At 49.2% G+C, this 15,934-nt stretch overlaps 1 protein-coding gene across 2 annotated transcripts in view; it reads right to left on the bottom strand.

Moving 5' to 3' along the window:
- Positions 1 to 13,870: 13,870 nt before the first annotated feature.
- LOC149361984 (amine sulfotransferase-like) overlaps positions 13,871 to 15,934 on the bottom strand; it is a 33,067-nt gene continuing 31,003 nt past the window's right edge. For both annotated transcript variants that reach the window (XM_089572885.1, XM_089572884.1), the window contains exon 3: positions 13,871 to 14,625. In XM_089572885.1, the coding sequence (XP_089429011.1) occupies positions 14,041 to 14,625 (585 nt within the window). In that variant the 3' untranslated portion in view covers positions 13,871 to 14,040. The remainder of the gene's footprint in view (positions 14,626 to 15,934) is intronic.

The raw sequence follows: 15,934 nt of genomic DNA, 5'->3' as shown, positions 1-15,934 counted from the left end.
TGAGCGAGGCGGAACTCGCGGAACCCGTGTAACCAGCTAACGCTGTTGGCAACGTTGGTGTGCCCCGATGGGCAAAATCGTCGACTTTCGGTTCTGAACCGGTTTTTCAGGTGCCGAGCACTGCCCCACCAGCTTTGTTCCCTGATTCGAAACGCCTGTCAGCCTTTCTTCTCACACCTGGTACGGCGCATGTTTTGCCCATCGGACCAGAAACACGTGCGTTGATGACGTAGGCCGGGAACGCCAAATAGAGTGTTCTCACAAGGAATGTAGTTTCCAATAATAATTAGCAGTGTATAGTATTGTGCTTGAAAATATTTGATTGACCGATTCGACCCTTGGAAACTCACTCGTTTCTTTTTGGACCACAGTTCAGAAGAGTTGCGCAAGGCCTTGACAAGATAGGACACACATATCCTTCTGGTCATCGACAGTTTTCCTTCGGTGATACTTATTTCTCTGCACGAGCACGAGGTACACAATTAGTCTTAATTGGCGCGTCCATTGCAGAAAGCTTTTCAACACTGCTAGAGATTTTAGAATTGGAATGCATGTATATTTTAGCCGCGCAAACAAAGAGGGAGGAGAAAGAAGGAACAAGATAAGGGTGGTTTCTCAGGCGCGCTATGAGGGACGCCGTAGTGAAGGGCTACGGAAATTTCGACCACCTGGGGTTGACATAACACATACACACGGATCGCACAGTACACACGGCCGGAATCGAACCAGTGTCTTTGGGATAAGGCACGGTAAATAAGAATCGGAAGTAAATCTGAATCGCGCCCTGTCCGTTCTTTCCTGCGTCCTTCTTCTGTGTCGAAGGACTACACGTATGTACATTTTAGAGGCACGTTTTCTTCTGCAATGGTGCATAAGAAATTTTAATAAATACGTGCACGTGGTATAAATAATCTTATAATTAAATTTCTTCTTCCATGCTGCAGTTTGGGTTTCATCAAATGGTGGCTGTGACGCAGTATGGGCAACGTGAGGCAATAAACAACTTCAATATTATCAAGAAGAACTCTAGTTTGGGCTAGTTGGTTCATGAGGAAAACGGCGCAAAAGACGTGGCGCTGGTCCTGTCGTGTTTGTCTCTTTTGTACGTCCACGTCTTTCGCGCCGTTTTCCTGTTGAATGCAATATTATCGCTCCCAGACGGCCAACATTGTCCGATTGATCAGGTCCGTCCGTCCGAAACCGAATCCGGACATCCGAAGGAAGAACGATCGAGTCAAATCCGAAAACGGACATCCGAATCTGGATGTCCGGAGGGCTTACGAGGGGCGTCCTGCTTCGGACCGATTTTGATTTTAAAAGCGGGCAGAATGGAAATATTTCGTGTCTGGTTGTGGAGGCGGTGGGGAGTGTTAGAGCTTCCCAGTGAGGACTCTTTAAGCTCGAATTAGCTCGGCGGCCTGTAGACTATTTCTTATGCTTTGCACCACTCGTTTTTTTTCTGAAGAACTTGTCTATATTGCAGGCTGCAAGACCAGCACATGGCATTGTGTCTGCATTCTTTAGCACAGCTGCTTGAACACAAATGTCGCTCTCTCTTTTCATTCGACTCAAGCGAACAGCCTTTCATATGGAAACACAGACCTTGTACAGATCTATAGTCCTTTAACTATGGAGATTTTACCCATCCAATGTAGCGGATATCAGAGGCGAGCGCCGAAAGCTGGGGGGGGGGGCAAGGAAGGGGGCTGCACATTTCATACCATAACGTTCGCTGCTACCGAAAAAACACGAATGGGCGCTACCATAAAGTCCCCCCCCTTCTCCCCCCCCCCCCCCCCCCCGCCATCCTGTCTGGGGCGCGACCCATAACCGGCGACTTGCGACTATATCTAGGGTGTTTTTTTAGCCATCGACAGATTTTTTAAAAGAAGGCGCTGATATTAATTATCGTGAATGCCGCCTTCACGAAATGTATATTCGGCTGGACGGACACAAGATAAGGAAATAGTGGTCAAAGTTGATTAATTAGCCAAATTTCGTTAATTATATCTTGAGCGCCACTTTACGCTTCATATTGCAACAGCAATATTGGAGACTGTAATGATTCAAAGCAAATAAAATTTGCAGCATGTCCCTATAAGTCCAACCGGTATTGAGATATTCGCGATTGAATTTTCCGCCTTTTCGGATCCCATTCGGGAGCTGAACCTTGGCTGAACGCTCAGAGTGCGCCGGAAATCCTGCTCATGATACGCAAGAGACTGACGAAATGATGACGACAACCGACGGCACCAAGGCCAGCTCCGACTGCGGCAGGCAGGCGCTCGAGACGAGCTCAACTGCCGTCAGCAGCTTCCAAAAAGCAGCACGGTGATAACGCGCAAGACTTCCCTTTCCACTCTGGCTCGGACAAGAAAGGACCGGTGGCTTATCGGCTTGCGATTCATTAATTTTCACCGGAATTTCGACTGGTCCGCTGCCGGCTGTCGATTCTGTTAACAAAACGAACAGGGCTGCTGCAATACTATACGTATGAACTCTGAATACGCGTTGGAATGGCAGGGCAGCTGCAACCGCGATACTCGTCGACTGAGAAGGTGCAGATGGTTGTCGCCTGCGTAAAAATGAATGGCAACGCACGCCTCGCGAATCCTGGCCGCCCGGTTCCGTCACATATACGATGTTCGCTAAAATGCACAAACTGTTCCGGACCACAGGATCTGTGCTTAATTCAAGGAAGGCAAGGGGAATTATCCTGAGTGAAGAATTCGAGATAAATGTTCTCGCCTACGTTCATGCATACCCCGAAGCCAGCATCACTGAAATGGTTGGTTGGTTGGTTGGTTTATGGGTTTTAACGTCCCAAAGCGACTAAGGCTATGAGAGACGACGTAGTGGAGGGCTCCGGAAATTTCGGCCACCTGGGGTTCTTTAACGTGCACTGACATCGCACAGTACACGGGCCTCGAATTTCTCCTCCAAAGAAATTCAACCGCCGCGGCCGGGATCGAACCCGCGTCTTTCGGGACAGCAGCCGAGCACCATAGCCACTGAGCTACCGCGGCGGCCACATCCCTGAAATCGTCGAGGCCGTTGGATCCTCCCGCTATTCAGTCTAGAGAGTGCTCAAGAAGCATAGTTATCCTTACCACACATCGCTGCATCAGGATCTCAGCGAAGACGATTACAAAAAGCGGTATAAATTCAGCAACTGAGTGTTGATCAAATGTGACGAAGACTCACACTTTTTTAGGAAAGTTCTGTGGACGGAGGAGGCCCACTTTTGCCGTGAGGAATTGTACACCCACCGCTGGTCTGATCAGAACCAGTACTGGCTCCCGGAACACCACCACCACCAAGTCCTGTGGTCAGTGAATGTCTGGTTTGGCATTTACTCAAATCGAGTAGTGGGGCCGTGCTTTCTGGAAGAAAATCTAAAAGCAAGGTCATACACAGCGAGCATTCTAAGTGAGCACCACTGAGAATGCTCGCTGTGTATGACTTTGTCAGCGATTTCATGTCCGAGATCCCGTTAAGGCAAGTCAACGGCTCTTGGTTCCAGCACGACGGTGCGCCTGCGCACTTCTCGTCGCGTGCAAGGCATTGGTTCGACAGCAAATTCCCGGCCAGTGGATAGGGCGCGGTGCCTGGCCACCCAGCTGGTCACCCGACCTAACTCAATTCGACTTCTTTCTTTGGGGTTACGTCAAGAACGAAGTCTACGCAACTGAACCCGAAGACGTGGCAGACCTCAGACAAAGAATCAAGGCGTGTGCGAATATACCCCCGCAGGTTGTGAAACGGGTGCTGCAGTCCATGAAGGAGAGATTCATGGCATGCGTGGCGGTTGAAGGCAAGCACTTTGAGCGTTACTGATGCATAAAATCTAGCCACCGAGATAGGACAGGGAAGCATTCATCAGTTCAAGTCTTTTGAACTTAAGTAATAAATAACAAGCAAATAACTTGCACGACGTTCCTTACTTGGCCGAGCCAGAGCGGAAAGGGAAATCCTGCGCGTTATCACGGCGCTGCTTTTTCGAAGCCGCTAGCGGCAGGAAACGCCTCCAAGTTCAATGTCAATGACGAAAAAGGAGCGTGTTCACGGAGGCATGCGACTATGCGCTCTTCTCGAGCGCCTGCCTGCCGCAGTCGGAGCTAGCCTTGGTGCCGTCGGTTGTCTTCATTATTTCGTCAATCTCTTACGTAGTATCACGGGCAGGATTTCCGGCGCAGCGTTCGGTTTCCGAATCGGATCCGAAAAGGCTGAAAATTCAATCGCGAATATCTCAATACCGGTTGCACTTAGGGACATGCTGCAAATTGTATTTGCCTTGAATCATTACAGTCTCCAAAACTGCGATTGCAATATGCAGCATAAAGTGAAGAGTTAAAAAAATAATTAGCGAAATTTGGCTAATTAATTAATCAACTTTGAGCACTATTTCCTTATCTTGTGTCCGCCGAGCCGAATATGCATTCCGTGAGGGCGGTATTCACGATCAGCGCCTTCTTTTGAAAAATCTGGCGCCAGGAGGTATGAGGACTCCCACGGATCTGAATGTAACATTCTGCATATCTGGGACGTGTCATACCGTTAAGGCGGAGTTTAAGAGTTCATCATTTTGCTCACAGATCAACAACAACGGGACACAAGACGAAAGACTAACACTAACGAGTGCTGCTAGTTGTGTTAGACTTTCATGTGTCCCTGTGAGCAAAATGATGAATACTTACCAACTCGCCCAAATCTCCGCCTTGCGGAGCTTAAGTGTCCCGTCCAATTTTTAGGTTTTCGCCAAACGCTGATACTTTCTCCTTAGTTACCGTTTTTATTGCGAGAGCATCAGGAGGGCCATGACGGCGAAGCCACGTCGCAGATGGCAGGGGGCGTTTAGGGGGAGTTCCCGCCCTCCACCTGCCACAACGAAACACATAATTTTATATCACAATTTCGGTGCTACCTGGGCAAGCCCACACGAGATGCAAGCCCAACTCCGGCGCAAACTTGCCTGCATCCGCTTCTCCGCGCCACAATGATCCTCTCAGAAGTTCGTTTATGATCGCTGGCATCGGCAAGTCCACTTCTCTCAGGGCTGGCCTCGCTCGATTCTCCGACGTCGTCCACTCGCCTCGCAACCACAGTGTTTGGCTCAAGCTGTACCGCACAGGTGCTTCCAGATCACCACCGAAAAGGTGGTTTTTAAGCCGTAGAGTTGTGGCACGACGACATGTGCGGAAAAAGGTCGAGGGGTTCTTACACTAGGCGCAGCTTGCCTCAAGCTTTCCGGCTAAACCTGTGCCTTACTTTAAAGGGGTGGAGACGCCAAATGTTGAGGCTATAAAAAGCCTGTTATGGGATTCCTCTGTACACAAGGACACTCACAGCCAGGTATTGGACACAACAAACGTTTAAAAAAATATTTTAATTCGGTTCCAAGGATTACCTAATGCTCTCTCACGACCTAGACCCATCGCTAGCGCAATCAACGCTGACGTCACAAGACTGGTACAATAACAAAAGTTTTAGTGACGTCATACCGAAATACACTGACGTACGATGAGCGGGGCACAGCCGCAGCCATGAGGCACGAGTGACGTGAGCGCAGCTGACACACCAGCGAGCTTCATTTGTTGCGAGCCGCCACTGGTTCGGTTAGTTTTTGTGAACGTATTGCCGAATTAGCCGCGCTTAATGGAATTTTGCAAAGTGCTTCGCATCCTCACGCGAACCCGCGAAGGCGATAGTAGCGTGCGATCGTGCTCGTGTTGGGACATTCGGGCGGTTGCTCGCGCAAGGACCATCATGCCATATCCCTTTTGTATTGTAGTCTCTCTCGAGTGTAACTTTGCACGAGTTGCATTATTTTGTTAATCACTTTGTATGTGTTTGTACTAGTGATTGTGAAATCCTCTGTGTCGTCTCAGTGCTGTATAAACTTTGTTTTGTTTGTGGACCTTTGGCTCCGACCTATTCTCTGGCTTGCGACCGGCGAAAGCTGGGCACCAAACGACCAAAAACCTCTTGTCACGTGGTAGCTGGTCTCCGCTGAGCTTGCCACGCTGAGTCGAGGGCATCTCCGAGACCGAGTCCGAGACCGCTACCCCTGCACGCTCTAAGGGTGATTGGGAACGTTCACGCTTAAAAGTGCGTGAAGTTGGGTGACATGGGGGTACCAGCCCAACAAACACAAAACCTCCTCAAAATCTCCCAAAAATGACCCATCGGGACATTTGGAATCTCCCCAGGAGGTGCTCATTTTTCCCGAACACATCTAAAAAACGTCCCCACAACTAGCAATGTCCAAAAAGTTGTGCGTCCCATGGAAAGCCCCAAAAGGTTATTGCTCGTTTTCTGGGCTCTGGTTCCATAAAATTATTCCTCCTTTTTCGTGCAGCCTGCAGGCATCCAAGCGCACATATGTGCCAAATTTCAGGTGCATACTTACGTTACAGGTGGTGTAATCCACCTTTCCACTCGTCTGAATGCGTGCTGGCTCGGCCGTTCTGCTTCTTATCCGTTTACGTGAAATGTTCTAGCATTTTGCACACAAAGGAAATATGAACTCAAAAAGTCACCCGATTTGGCCTATATTAGAGCAAATAGCAGCGCCATACAGAAGTAATTTCAGTTTACTAGCTGTGCTCTTAGCACGAATTGCATCCTGTCGTCCATGCCGGCGACCGCACCATACACCACCACAATCAAAATGCATTCATGTTTCAGTCAAAGAAAAAAAATACAGACCGAATTGAAAGTCCGTGCCGAAAAAAACTTGCGTTCAACGGCGCAAATCTGAATGAATACAAACAGCAGACGCAAACGTATGCACCATTTAATACACAGTGTACATAGCACTACGGCGCCATGCATATAATGACTTTTATCTCCAGCCCTTAGAAATCTGCAATATAAAGCAAGTAAAAGAGAATAGAGGCTGAAAGTTGATGCACCTTAAACGAGCATTCTAAGGGCTACGAAAGCAGATATGCACACGCAAAAGCAAACGCATGTAAAGAGCAACTTGGGTGACAAAAGAAAAGACGAGATGGGCGTACGCTGCAGACACGCAGTTTCAGGTCACGGATTTTCTTCAAGTTGAAACCCCCCTCACGCTTAGAGACTCGGAGCAAGCTTCAGCGACGTGTTATCAAAACAGAAAAAAAAATATTAGTTCTACTAGGCGAAAATAAAAAAGTGCGAAAAGGGCCTGCAGTATGCTTAAATAAATAAATTAAATAAATAATTAAAATAAACCAACATACCTTGACGACGTTGCCTACGGAAACCCAGGGATGAAATACAAGGCTGCAACAGCTGAGACCATAAATTAAACGCAGGCTTCTGTCCTGCGCCTTCTCACAGCACAGTGAGCGCTCAAACATCCGCGTTACACCCTCGTAACGATCCTGGGAGTTTTATTTTCTTGTGACTAAGTGTGGGGATAAGACTGCTTGTAGCCAGGCGGGAAGGTGAACGTGCTCAGGTACGTGCGGTGGCGCGCTGCATCCATGGTGCGGCAGACCGCGCATGCGGCACAGTCCAGCGTGGGAGTCGAGATCAAGGCACGATTAATCCAGTGGGAGAGAGTCAATATAACCACGCGAACACTGCACAAACTATAGCGCTGCGGCAGGATGGCTGCGCGGTGGCGAAGTAGGTAGAGCATGCTAATCCATGGGCACTCGCAGAAAGAGTGGTGGGTCTCCGAAGGTCCTTCCCGCCTCAGACCGTAGTAGACGGCCACGCTGCCACCACCAACGTGCTGCAGTCGTCGGAGGCGCTGAGGAATGCAGGGTGCGTGCGAGGAGTCACCTATTGCCACGAACTCCGCTGCCGCGAACGCCGCCTCAAACAGCGGCATCAGTAGGGCCGTGGAGCTGCGCAAAGGACTTGCGATGCGCCGCCGCGGCATCAGCTCCAAAAGGAATGGTGTGGGCACGCCGAGGTGCGCGGGAAAACTTCCGTGAATCCGTAGCTACGAAGTCCACGACAGCCCAGTTGGCGCAGTGACGAGAGCAAGAACTGCCGCGCTCTGGGGCTTGTGCTCGAACGTCTCGGGCAGCGCGAATAAGCGCGCGAAAAATGGCGTCCGTCCAGCGAGGAAGCCGGGCGAGCGACGGGAGGCCATTACTGCACTTCTGCTAGACAGCGGCGCAGCGAGGAGTGCCGATAGTCGGAGACGCCTGGAGGGACCACCACATAATTCCGAATGCAAAGTCCAGCTTAGGTCTGATACATTATGGAGTTCCGCAAGGATCAATCCTTGGGCCGCTGTTATTTCTTCTTTATATAAATGATGTAATTAACGTGCCCTCTACACCAGAAATAGTACTGTACGCTGACGATACCAATGCATTCTTCTGCGGACAGGATCTGGAAGCCCTCCAAGTAGAAACCAATATATGGCTGCAAAACTTATCCACATGGCTCCGCACTAATGAACTGCAGTTAAACACTAAAAAAACTAAGTACATTATATTCCGCGCACGTAACAAGTGCATTAAACAAGAAATACAGATTCAATTTTGTGATGAATCTATTGAACGTGCAATATGTCATAAATTTCTTGGCGTCATATTTCACGAACATCTCGACTGGTCCCCTCACATTGAAAAAGTTCGCACAGGTATCTCTAGGTCCATTGGTATCATGTATAAATTAAAGGACATTTTGCCTATGTGGCTAAAGAAACAACTATACTACACACTGGTACATTCGTGTTTCCACTATTGTCTTCTTGTTTGGGGCACAGCACCTAAAACAAGCATAGAAAACATATACATATTACAAAAGAAATTTCTGCGACTAATGGATAATGCACCATACCTTAGCCACACTGCCCCATTGTTTAGGAAACACCAATTGCTTACACTGTGGAATATTATAAACAAAAAGATAGCGTTAGCCACTTACCAACAAATGCATTCTGATCCTGCCGCCTTTTGTCATAAGTATCTCACGAAACCACACAGCTACAACATACGGCACATAAGTTATAATAAGGAAAAAATACGTACTAACTACGGCGCCCAGAAACTTAGCTACAGAATTTCCAGTTTTTTAAACGATCGCCATCCTGCTGTAAACATTATTCAAGAAAGCAAATCATTGAAAGCTTTCAAAAATTGCATCACCATGTATCTGCTGTCACTCCAGGCATAACCACTCTTTTTTTTCATTTTTTTATTCTGTTGTCTCTCATAGTATTTCTCCAACTGTAGATAAATGTTCAAGATAAAATTACTGCAGTTCACTGTTAACCAATCCTTTCTGTATTTCCATTTCGTTTTTGTGTTTATTTTATGCGCTGAATGTCTTGTGCTCTCGAATGGGAGCAAGAAGGGCGTGGACTCTTTGTCAGGCATCCTTTTGCCTTTTAGTCTGCGCCCTAGGCAACTGTACCATTGAGTTGTCTAAATAAACACTTTGACTTTGACTTTGAAGTTGGGCGCAAGCTGGGAAAACGCTAGAAGACGTGAAAGCTGGTGACCGCCGCTGCCGGCGGCGCGATGAAAATGCAGATCGCCGCCGCCTGCCTGCAGCCTGGAGCCGACGGCCCACGTGCGAGAAACGCATGCGCCGAGAGAGATGCGGTGTTAACATGGAGGAAAAAAAACTAAGGAGGGAGCATGACGTCACGCAGCCAGCGTTCGCAAGCCGATCGCGTTTTGAAGTCGTTTTCTCCCTCAGTTTTTCGCTCTCCGAGCCGGTCCTTTATGTTTTGATTCCGGTATGTTTTAGTGCGCGCGTATGCGCGACCCGCGGCGCGGGCGTCTACAGCAAGGAAGTTGATCTACAGTTAGTCTGCCGCGCTAATCGGCGCATGCGCGCGCGCAGCGGGGCTAGACTTTACCGCACGCTATCACGTGGTGCGATCACGGGGGGGGGGGGGGACACACTCTCTTTTTTTTGCTATATCTTTACTTGTTAAGACTAGGCTTCAAGGTTGTCGCCGGACGCTCCCTCCTCAGTTTTTTTTCCTCCATGGGTGTTAACCGCTTCCTTCGGCTGTTCGAATGAAACTGCTGTTTCATCTCTCATAACGGCGAGTGCAAGAGGAAAACCTTCTCTCCCCGCAGCTTGTGGCGCGAGGGAGAGAGAAAAGAGCGAGCTGTCAATTTTTATTTCTTGTTGAAAACCATTGGTCCCGAAAACGCTATACCCAGTTATCTTTCTGGGACCAAAATGCATTAATTCTTTTTTGTTGCTGCTTAAAACTCTCGAAAGAACGTTTCTAGACCTTTAGTGGGAGCACTGCCTTTTTTCTTGTGTTTCTATGTCTTGCCTCTGTGGTCTGGAAACGTTTGATAAATGCTGTACTGGGACTGGGACATTCCATCCTTTTTTGGAGTTTCTGAGGAGGTTTTGAGTTTGTTGGGAGCCTACGTTCCAATTTGTAATGTTGAGTAATTTCCCCATATATCTTGCCATGCGTTCACCGCTCCCTTGTCCGAAAGGGTTGTACTAGCCAGGTGGTATAAACCTCGAGCTAGCTCGTGAGCCGCCTTTTTGCTGGGCACGGCGGCAAGCGCCGGTGCCCAGATCAACGTAATTTTCCTCGCAATTTGTCGCTGGTCGATAATCTTCGCCGCCGCGGACGAGATTCTGTCTGCATTAAAATTCCGGACGGCAGTTTTATTGTCGCTTATGAAATAACTTGCTTCCATGCCGACGCAAGCCAGTGCTACCGCAACTTCCTCTGCCACTGCAGCGGAGCGCGCCCTGAGAGAGGCAGCCGTAACCAACGTTTATAGATACTTTATAAACGTTGGCCGTAACGGCATCTACTACCGCGGCATCCGCTCGTCCGTCGTGGCCACCCGCAGCGTCCACGTAACGCTGCCTGCTCCGAGGGCATCTCACTAAACCGGAGACTTTCGGCTCTTCTCATCTTATTATGCTCAGGGTGCATCATCATCAGCAGCAGCCTGACTACACCCACTGCAGGGAAAAGGCCTCTCCCATGTCTCTCCAATTAACCCTGTCCTTTGTCAGTTGCCGCCACTGTATCCCCGCAAACTTCTTAATATCATCCGCCCACCTAGCTTTCTGCCGTCCCCTGCTACGTTTGCTTTCTCTTGGAATCCACTCCGTTACCCTTAGGGAACAGCGGTTATCTCGATTTCGCATTACATGCCCTGCCCAAGCCCATTTCTTCCTCTTGATTTCAACTAAGATGTCATTAACCCGCGTTTGTTCCCTCACCCACTCCGCCCTCTTAACGTTACACCTATCATTTTTCTTTCCATAGCTCTCTGCGTTGTCCTTAACTTAAGCTGAACCCTCGTTGTTAGCCTCCACGTTTCTGCCCCATAGGTGAGTACCGGTAGGATACAGCTGTTGTATACTTTTCTCTTCAGGGATATTGGTAAGCTACCATTCACGATCTGAGAGAACCTGCCATATGCGCTCCACCCCATTCTTATTCTTCTATAGTTATTTCCCTCTCATGATCCGGGTGCATATTCGTAGGTAAAACGGGGATGGTTAGCCACCTCCAGATTCCCTCCTTTATTTCTTGGTGGGGGCCCTATCCGGAGTGATTCCTACACTGGCTAGGATAGTCCTGCCCGTTTTTGTGGCGCACAATTTCTCAATCTGAGATGCGCGCACCGCTTGTGCCAGTTCCACCAACGTGTTGTCCATCCCCAGGGACAGAAGTCGCGCCGTGGATGTGCACGTGGGCAGGCCCAGCGCGCGCTTGACGCATCTACGTACTAATCCGCCAATTGTCATCTTTTCGCCGACTTCATGTCGAGATAAAATGTAGAGTAGCTAACTCTGCTGAATATGAAAGCTTGTATCAGCCTCATTAAATTCTTTTCTTTCCATCCCGGCCCTTAATTTTGCTCGCAACCCGCCTGATGAGGCTCTGCATCACGCCTGGCTCTCCAATCGCTTTAGAGTCTCGCCGTTGTGACCGTGAGAGTGGAGAACTAGGTCGAGAATTCGTATCCGCTCTACTTTTGGGACTTCTGCTCCCGCTACCTGAATTCGAATTTCCGACGGTGCACCTGAGATGCTTAGGATTGTAGACGAACAGTTCCGATTTTTGCGCCGAACAGGCCAATCCTCGCTCGACAGCGTACCTCATGACTCCGTCGGTTGCCGCCTGGAGCCCTTGTTCAATTTTCGGGTCACTACCCTGATTGACCCATACGGTAATGTCGCCCGCGTAGAGACTGAATTTTAGCCCTTCAATGCGTTTCAACTGCCCGGGGAGCGCTTATGGCCGCATTAAAGGGTAGGGGGGGACAGCACCTGGCCCTGTGGGGTGCCCCTGCTGCTGCCCAGCGCAATAGTGGAAGATTCTATAGAATGGAATTCTTCGCAGACCGTCCTGCCGGAAAGAAAATTTCGCACGTAATTGAAGGTTGGCAGTACCGCACTAAGTGCCGTTCATCCCACTGACGCCATTGCTCTGAAGGCCACTGCTTATCTTTTCTTCGCGCTACATGCTCAGCCCAAGCCCACTTCTTGTCCGTTTCAACCAGGATATAATTTTTTCGTGCATAACTCTTCGTGTCTCTTAGCGTTACACCTGTGATTTTCCTTTCCATAGCTTCCTGCGCTGTCCTCAAACAAAGTTGCAGCCTTTCCGCTAGCCTCCAAGTTTCCGCCGCATGTGCACGTGTTGGCAAGATACAGGTAGGTAGGCAGATATTTGGGGTTTACCGTGACGAAGCGACACATGGGCTGTGAGGAACGCCGTAGAGGATGGCTCCAGAACAATGTCGACTACATATGGTTCTATGACGTGCACTGACATCGCGCACGGGAAACTTTTAAAGTTCGCTGCTGGGATTTGTTTCGGCTCAGACGATGCATGCTCCCCTCTGTTCCCAGCTTTCGCCCTCGTCCCCTTCCCCTCACTGGCTCGGAACGAGGGCCAAGCGCACTGGTGTGGTGGCCTCGGATGTTGAGCCCGCAGGATGAAGTCCCAGCCCCGGCGGCCGCGCTTCGATAGACGCGAAGCGCAAAGGACACCCGTGGGAAGTGCGATGTCGGTGCACGTCAGTGAACCCCAGGTGGTCAAAATTAATCCAGAGCGCTACACTATGCGCTTATCGCTTTTCCTTCGTTCAGTCCCTCCTTCCCGCCTTCTCTAACGCGCGCGGATGCGGTGCTCATCGAGAGTGAGACAGTAACAGCGCTTTTCCTTTCCCTATAACCCATTTACTGAATTTTTATGGTGGTCACGTGATAACGGAGCGGCATTTTGAACGTTCACAACTACGATTCGGCAACCGCCGAAGGTGTCCCATATACCCTGTACGCAGTTTCCGACATACAGAATCCGTTGGTGTCATATCACGCTCTTAAAATTTGACCCCCCGCGGGGAGTCATCCCAGTTACTGGCCTTGTCTTCCGTTGTGCCTACCACTTATTTGCGTGAGTGCATCTTTTACACTGGGTGGAAGTCCACTCGGTGATCCACTTACTACCGGCAGAAACAGAGCGAAATCTCTTCTCTCGATCTCGTGAGTTGCTCCAAAAGTTGCGGCAGTTGAACAATGTTCCGTTGGACACAGGTCGCAGTCATCCGTCACACAAATGGCAGGCCAGAATGTTCAAATGTGTGCTTCTTTCGAGTGGACCTCTAATAAAACGCACAACGACGTTCGCGGGGCCTTGCTGACGTGTAACCAATGAGCACAGCGACTGGAGGCAGTGCGCCTGCGCACACTGACCGTGCGGGTTGTCTGCTTCCCGGTTGGACTGGTCAAACTATTTAATTCAAATAGAGCTGTTTTTCCCTGTCTGCACATCGGTAGTTTCAATACTAAAATGATGAACGAATTTGGAGAAAAGAGCCGCATTACCGCATATGTCCGGAGATCTAATAGGTTAACTGTACACATTAAAGTTGGCGCACTTGCCAGCGATTACAAGGTGAAACTGATGTTGAACAAAAAAAGGGTACTTTATTCTGGCGCTTTGAGTTGAATAAAATGTGCCGTCAAGATGAATTACAGAAAAACTCGCTGTGCGAGCCGCTAAACAAGCTTTGATGAACAACAGAAGGCTCCCTGAGAGAGCTATAGCATTAGCCACCCAATCTGCAATACGAAAGTCTAGGCCAACCTGTCGCAGAAGTTTATAGTTTCCTGATGTATGTCCGACCACAATTTCATGACGTCAGATCCACGCGTCTTTTGCTGGATAGTGGCCTCCATGCGCCGCAGATGATCTGGCGAAAAGTACTCCTTCCATCCTCCCACCTTTGCCTGTCTGAGGACTTCGTGCCGCTTGGTGTCCCCTCCGTGGGCAGTCTTGGACGAGACGTTCGTTTCATCCAGCCACTTCTGAATGTGAGGATCCGGATGCCTGGTCAGGTCGAAGATCATAATCTTCCTCATGTTTTCGGCGCTGCTGCGCTCTAGGAGTTGGTCTAGCCGCTTTTTTCCTTCGTCATCGCCATCCTCCAGCATCCTGCCATAGCGCTCTCCGATGAAGCGGGCCAACCGAAGCACGGTCCCTCGAGTGTCCCTCTTCAGTTGCTCGTACGTGATGAAGAACACGTTGGGTTCGTCTTTCAGAGAGTAGCCGGCTGTCACGTGCTGAAAGTAGTCGCCGTAGCCGAGTTCCCCGGTCAAGAAGACCTCCAGGAAGTCGTCGAACGTGCCGTCACCGAAGCGGAAAATGCTCAAGTTATTCTCCTGCGAGAGTGGGAAAACAGCGGAAGAAATGAGCACGATTAGTTTTATGTCTTGAAGCTTTCACGCTTTAGTATTTTCAAGTCGCATAAACGCGTCTCTATGTGTACAGTGCAAACAGCAGTACGACAGTAACATAAAGACAGTACAAGTTGAAACCTCAATGGACTTGTGGCTTGCTTAGAGCAGCAACTTTTTTTTTTTTTGCGGCGCGAACGACTTAAGGCTCGTTCAGTTTTTGGTTCTTGCCCCTTACTTTATAGCGTTTGTACTAAGCTACGGAATTATAGAGATTTACAATATTGTGACCCTATAGGTTACAGGGATAGGGAAATAGCAAGGCGCTAGTGTTCATGCGCCAAATGCTGGTTTGGTTTAGGTTTATTGGGGTTTAACGTCCCAAAGCAACTCAGGCTATGAGAGACGCCGTAGTGAAGGGCTCCGGAAATTTCGACCACCTGGGGTTCTTTAACGTGCACTGACATCGTACAGCACACGGGCCTCTAGAATTTCGCCTTCAAGAAATTCAGCCGCCGCGGCCGGGATCGAACCCGCGTCTTTCAGGTCAGCAGCCGAGCGCCGTAACCACTGAGCCACCGCGGCGGGGCAACATGCGCCAAATGCGTGCGTGGCCCCTTGACGACAGCAGGGTCGGGCAACATGGTGCTCACGGAAAATGAATGATCCACAGAGCTTCTTGTCTGTCTCAAGATGCGCGCGCCACAAAATTCTAGCAATAAAACGCCTCGAATTTTAGGACTTCTACTGGATTTGCAAGGTTGCTGCGCCCAGGCTGCAAGGTGGACCCAGATACTTAGCTCGCTTAAAGATCTCCCGCAGAGAAAGGACCTAAACCACAATGTATTATACCTGCGCATGAGTGAAACACAAACAACAAGCAGGTCTGGGTGTCAGCCGCAATAATGACGTAATCCTAACGACAGGGAGGCTCAAATCTTCACGATGTTCATGTATCCTTTTCTATTATCACAGAACCAAATGCTCGTTAATATGGGAGTTGTATTAACAACCGTATTTAGACACTTTTGTTTTCTAACCGTGACGCAGAGCTGCTGCAAACAAAGTGGTTTGCGTTTTTTAGAAGACTTCTGTTTCTTTTTTTCTCTTTTTGCTGCTTGTGCAAAACGTGACACCTCACTGGGATTTCGCACGGGCCACAATATACCGTTACCTCTGAAAGTGTTTTGTTGCAAACGTTCCGAACAAGCATAGTCGACCACAAATCTTATGCATTTATCTTATGCCTTCCTGGAAGCGAAGGCACGGCCGCGAACCCAGCCTGAGTCTATAG

This window comes from Amblyomma mixtum, chromosome 2 (assembly GCF_055824585.1).
Source record: "Amblyomma mixtum isolate Tamu chromosome 2, ASM5582458v1, whole genome shotgun sequence".
Taxonomy (NCBI): domain Eukaryota; kingdom Metazoa; phylum Arthropoda; class Arachnida; order Ixodida; family Ixodidae; genus Amblyomma; species Amblyomma mixtum.
The sequence above is the reverse complement of the archived record's forward strand: the minus strand, read 5'-3'. Positions and strand labels throughout refer to the sequence as shown.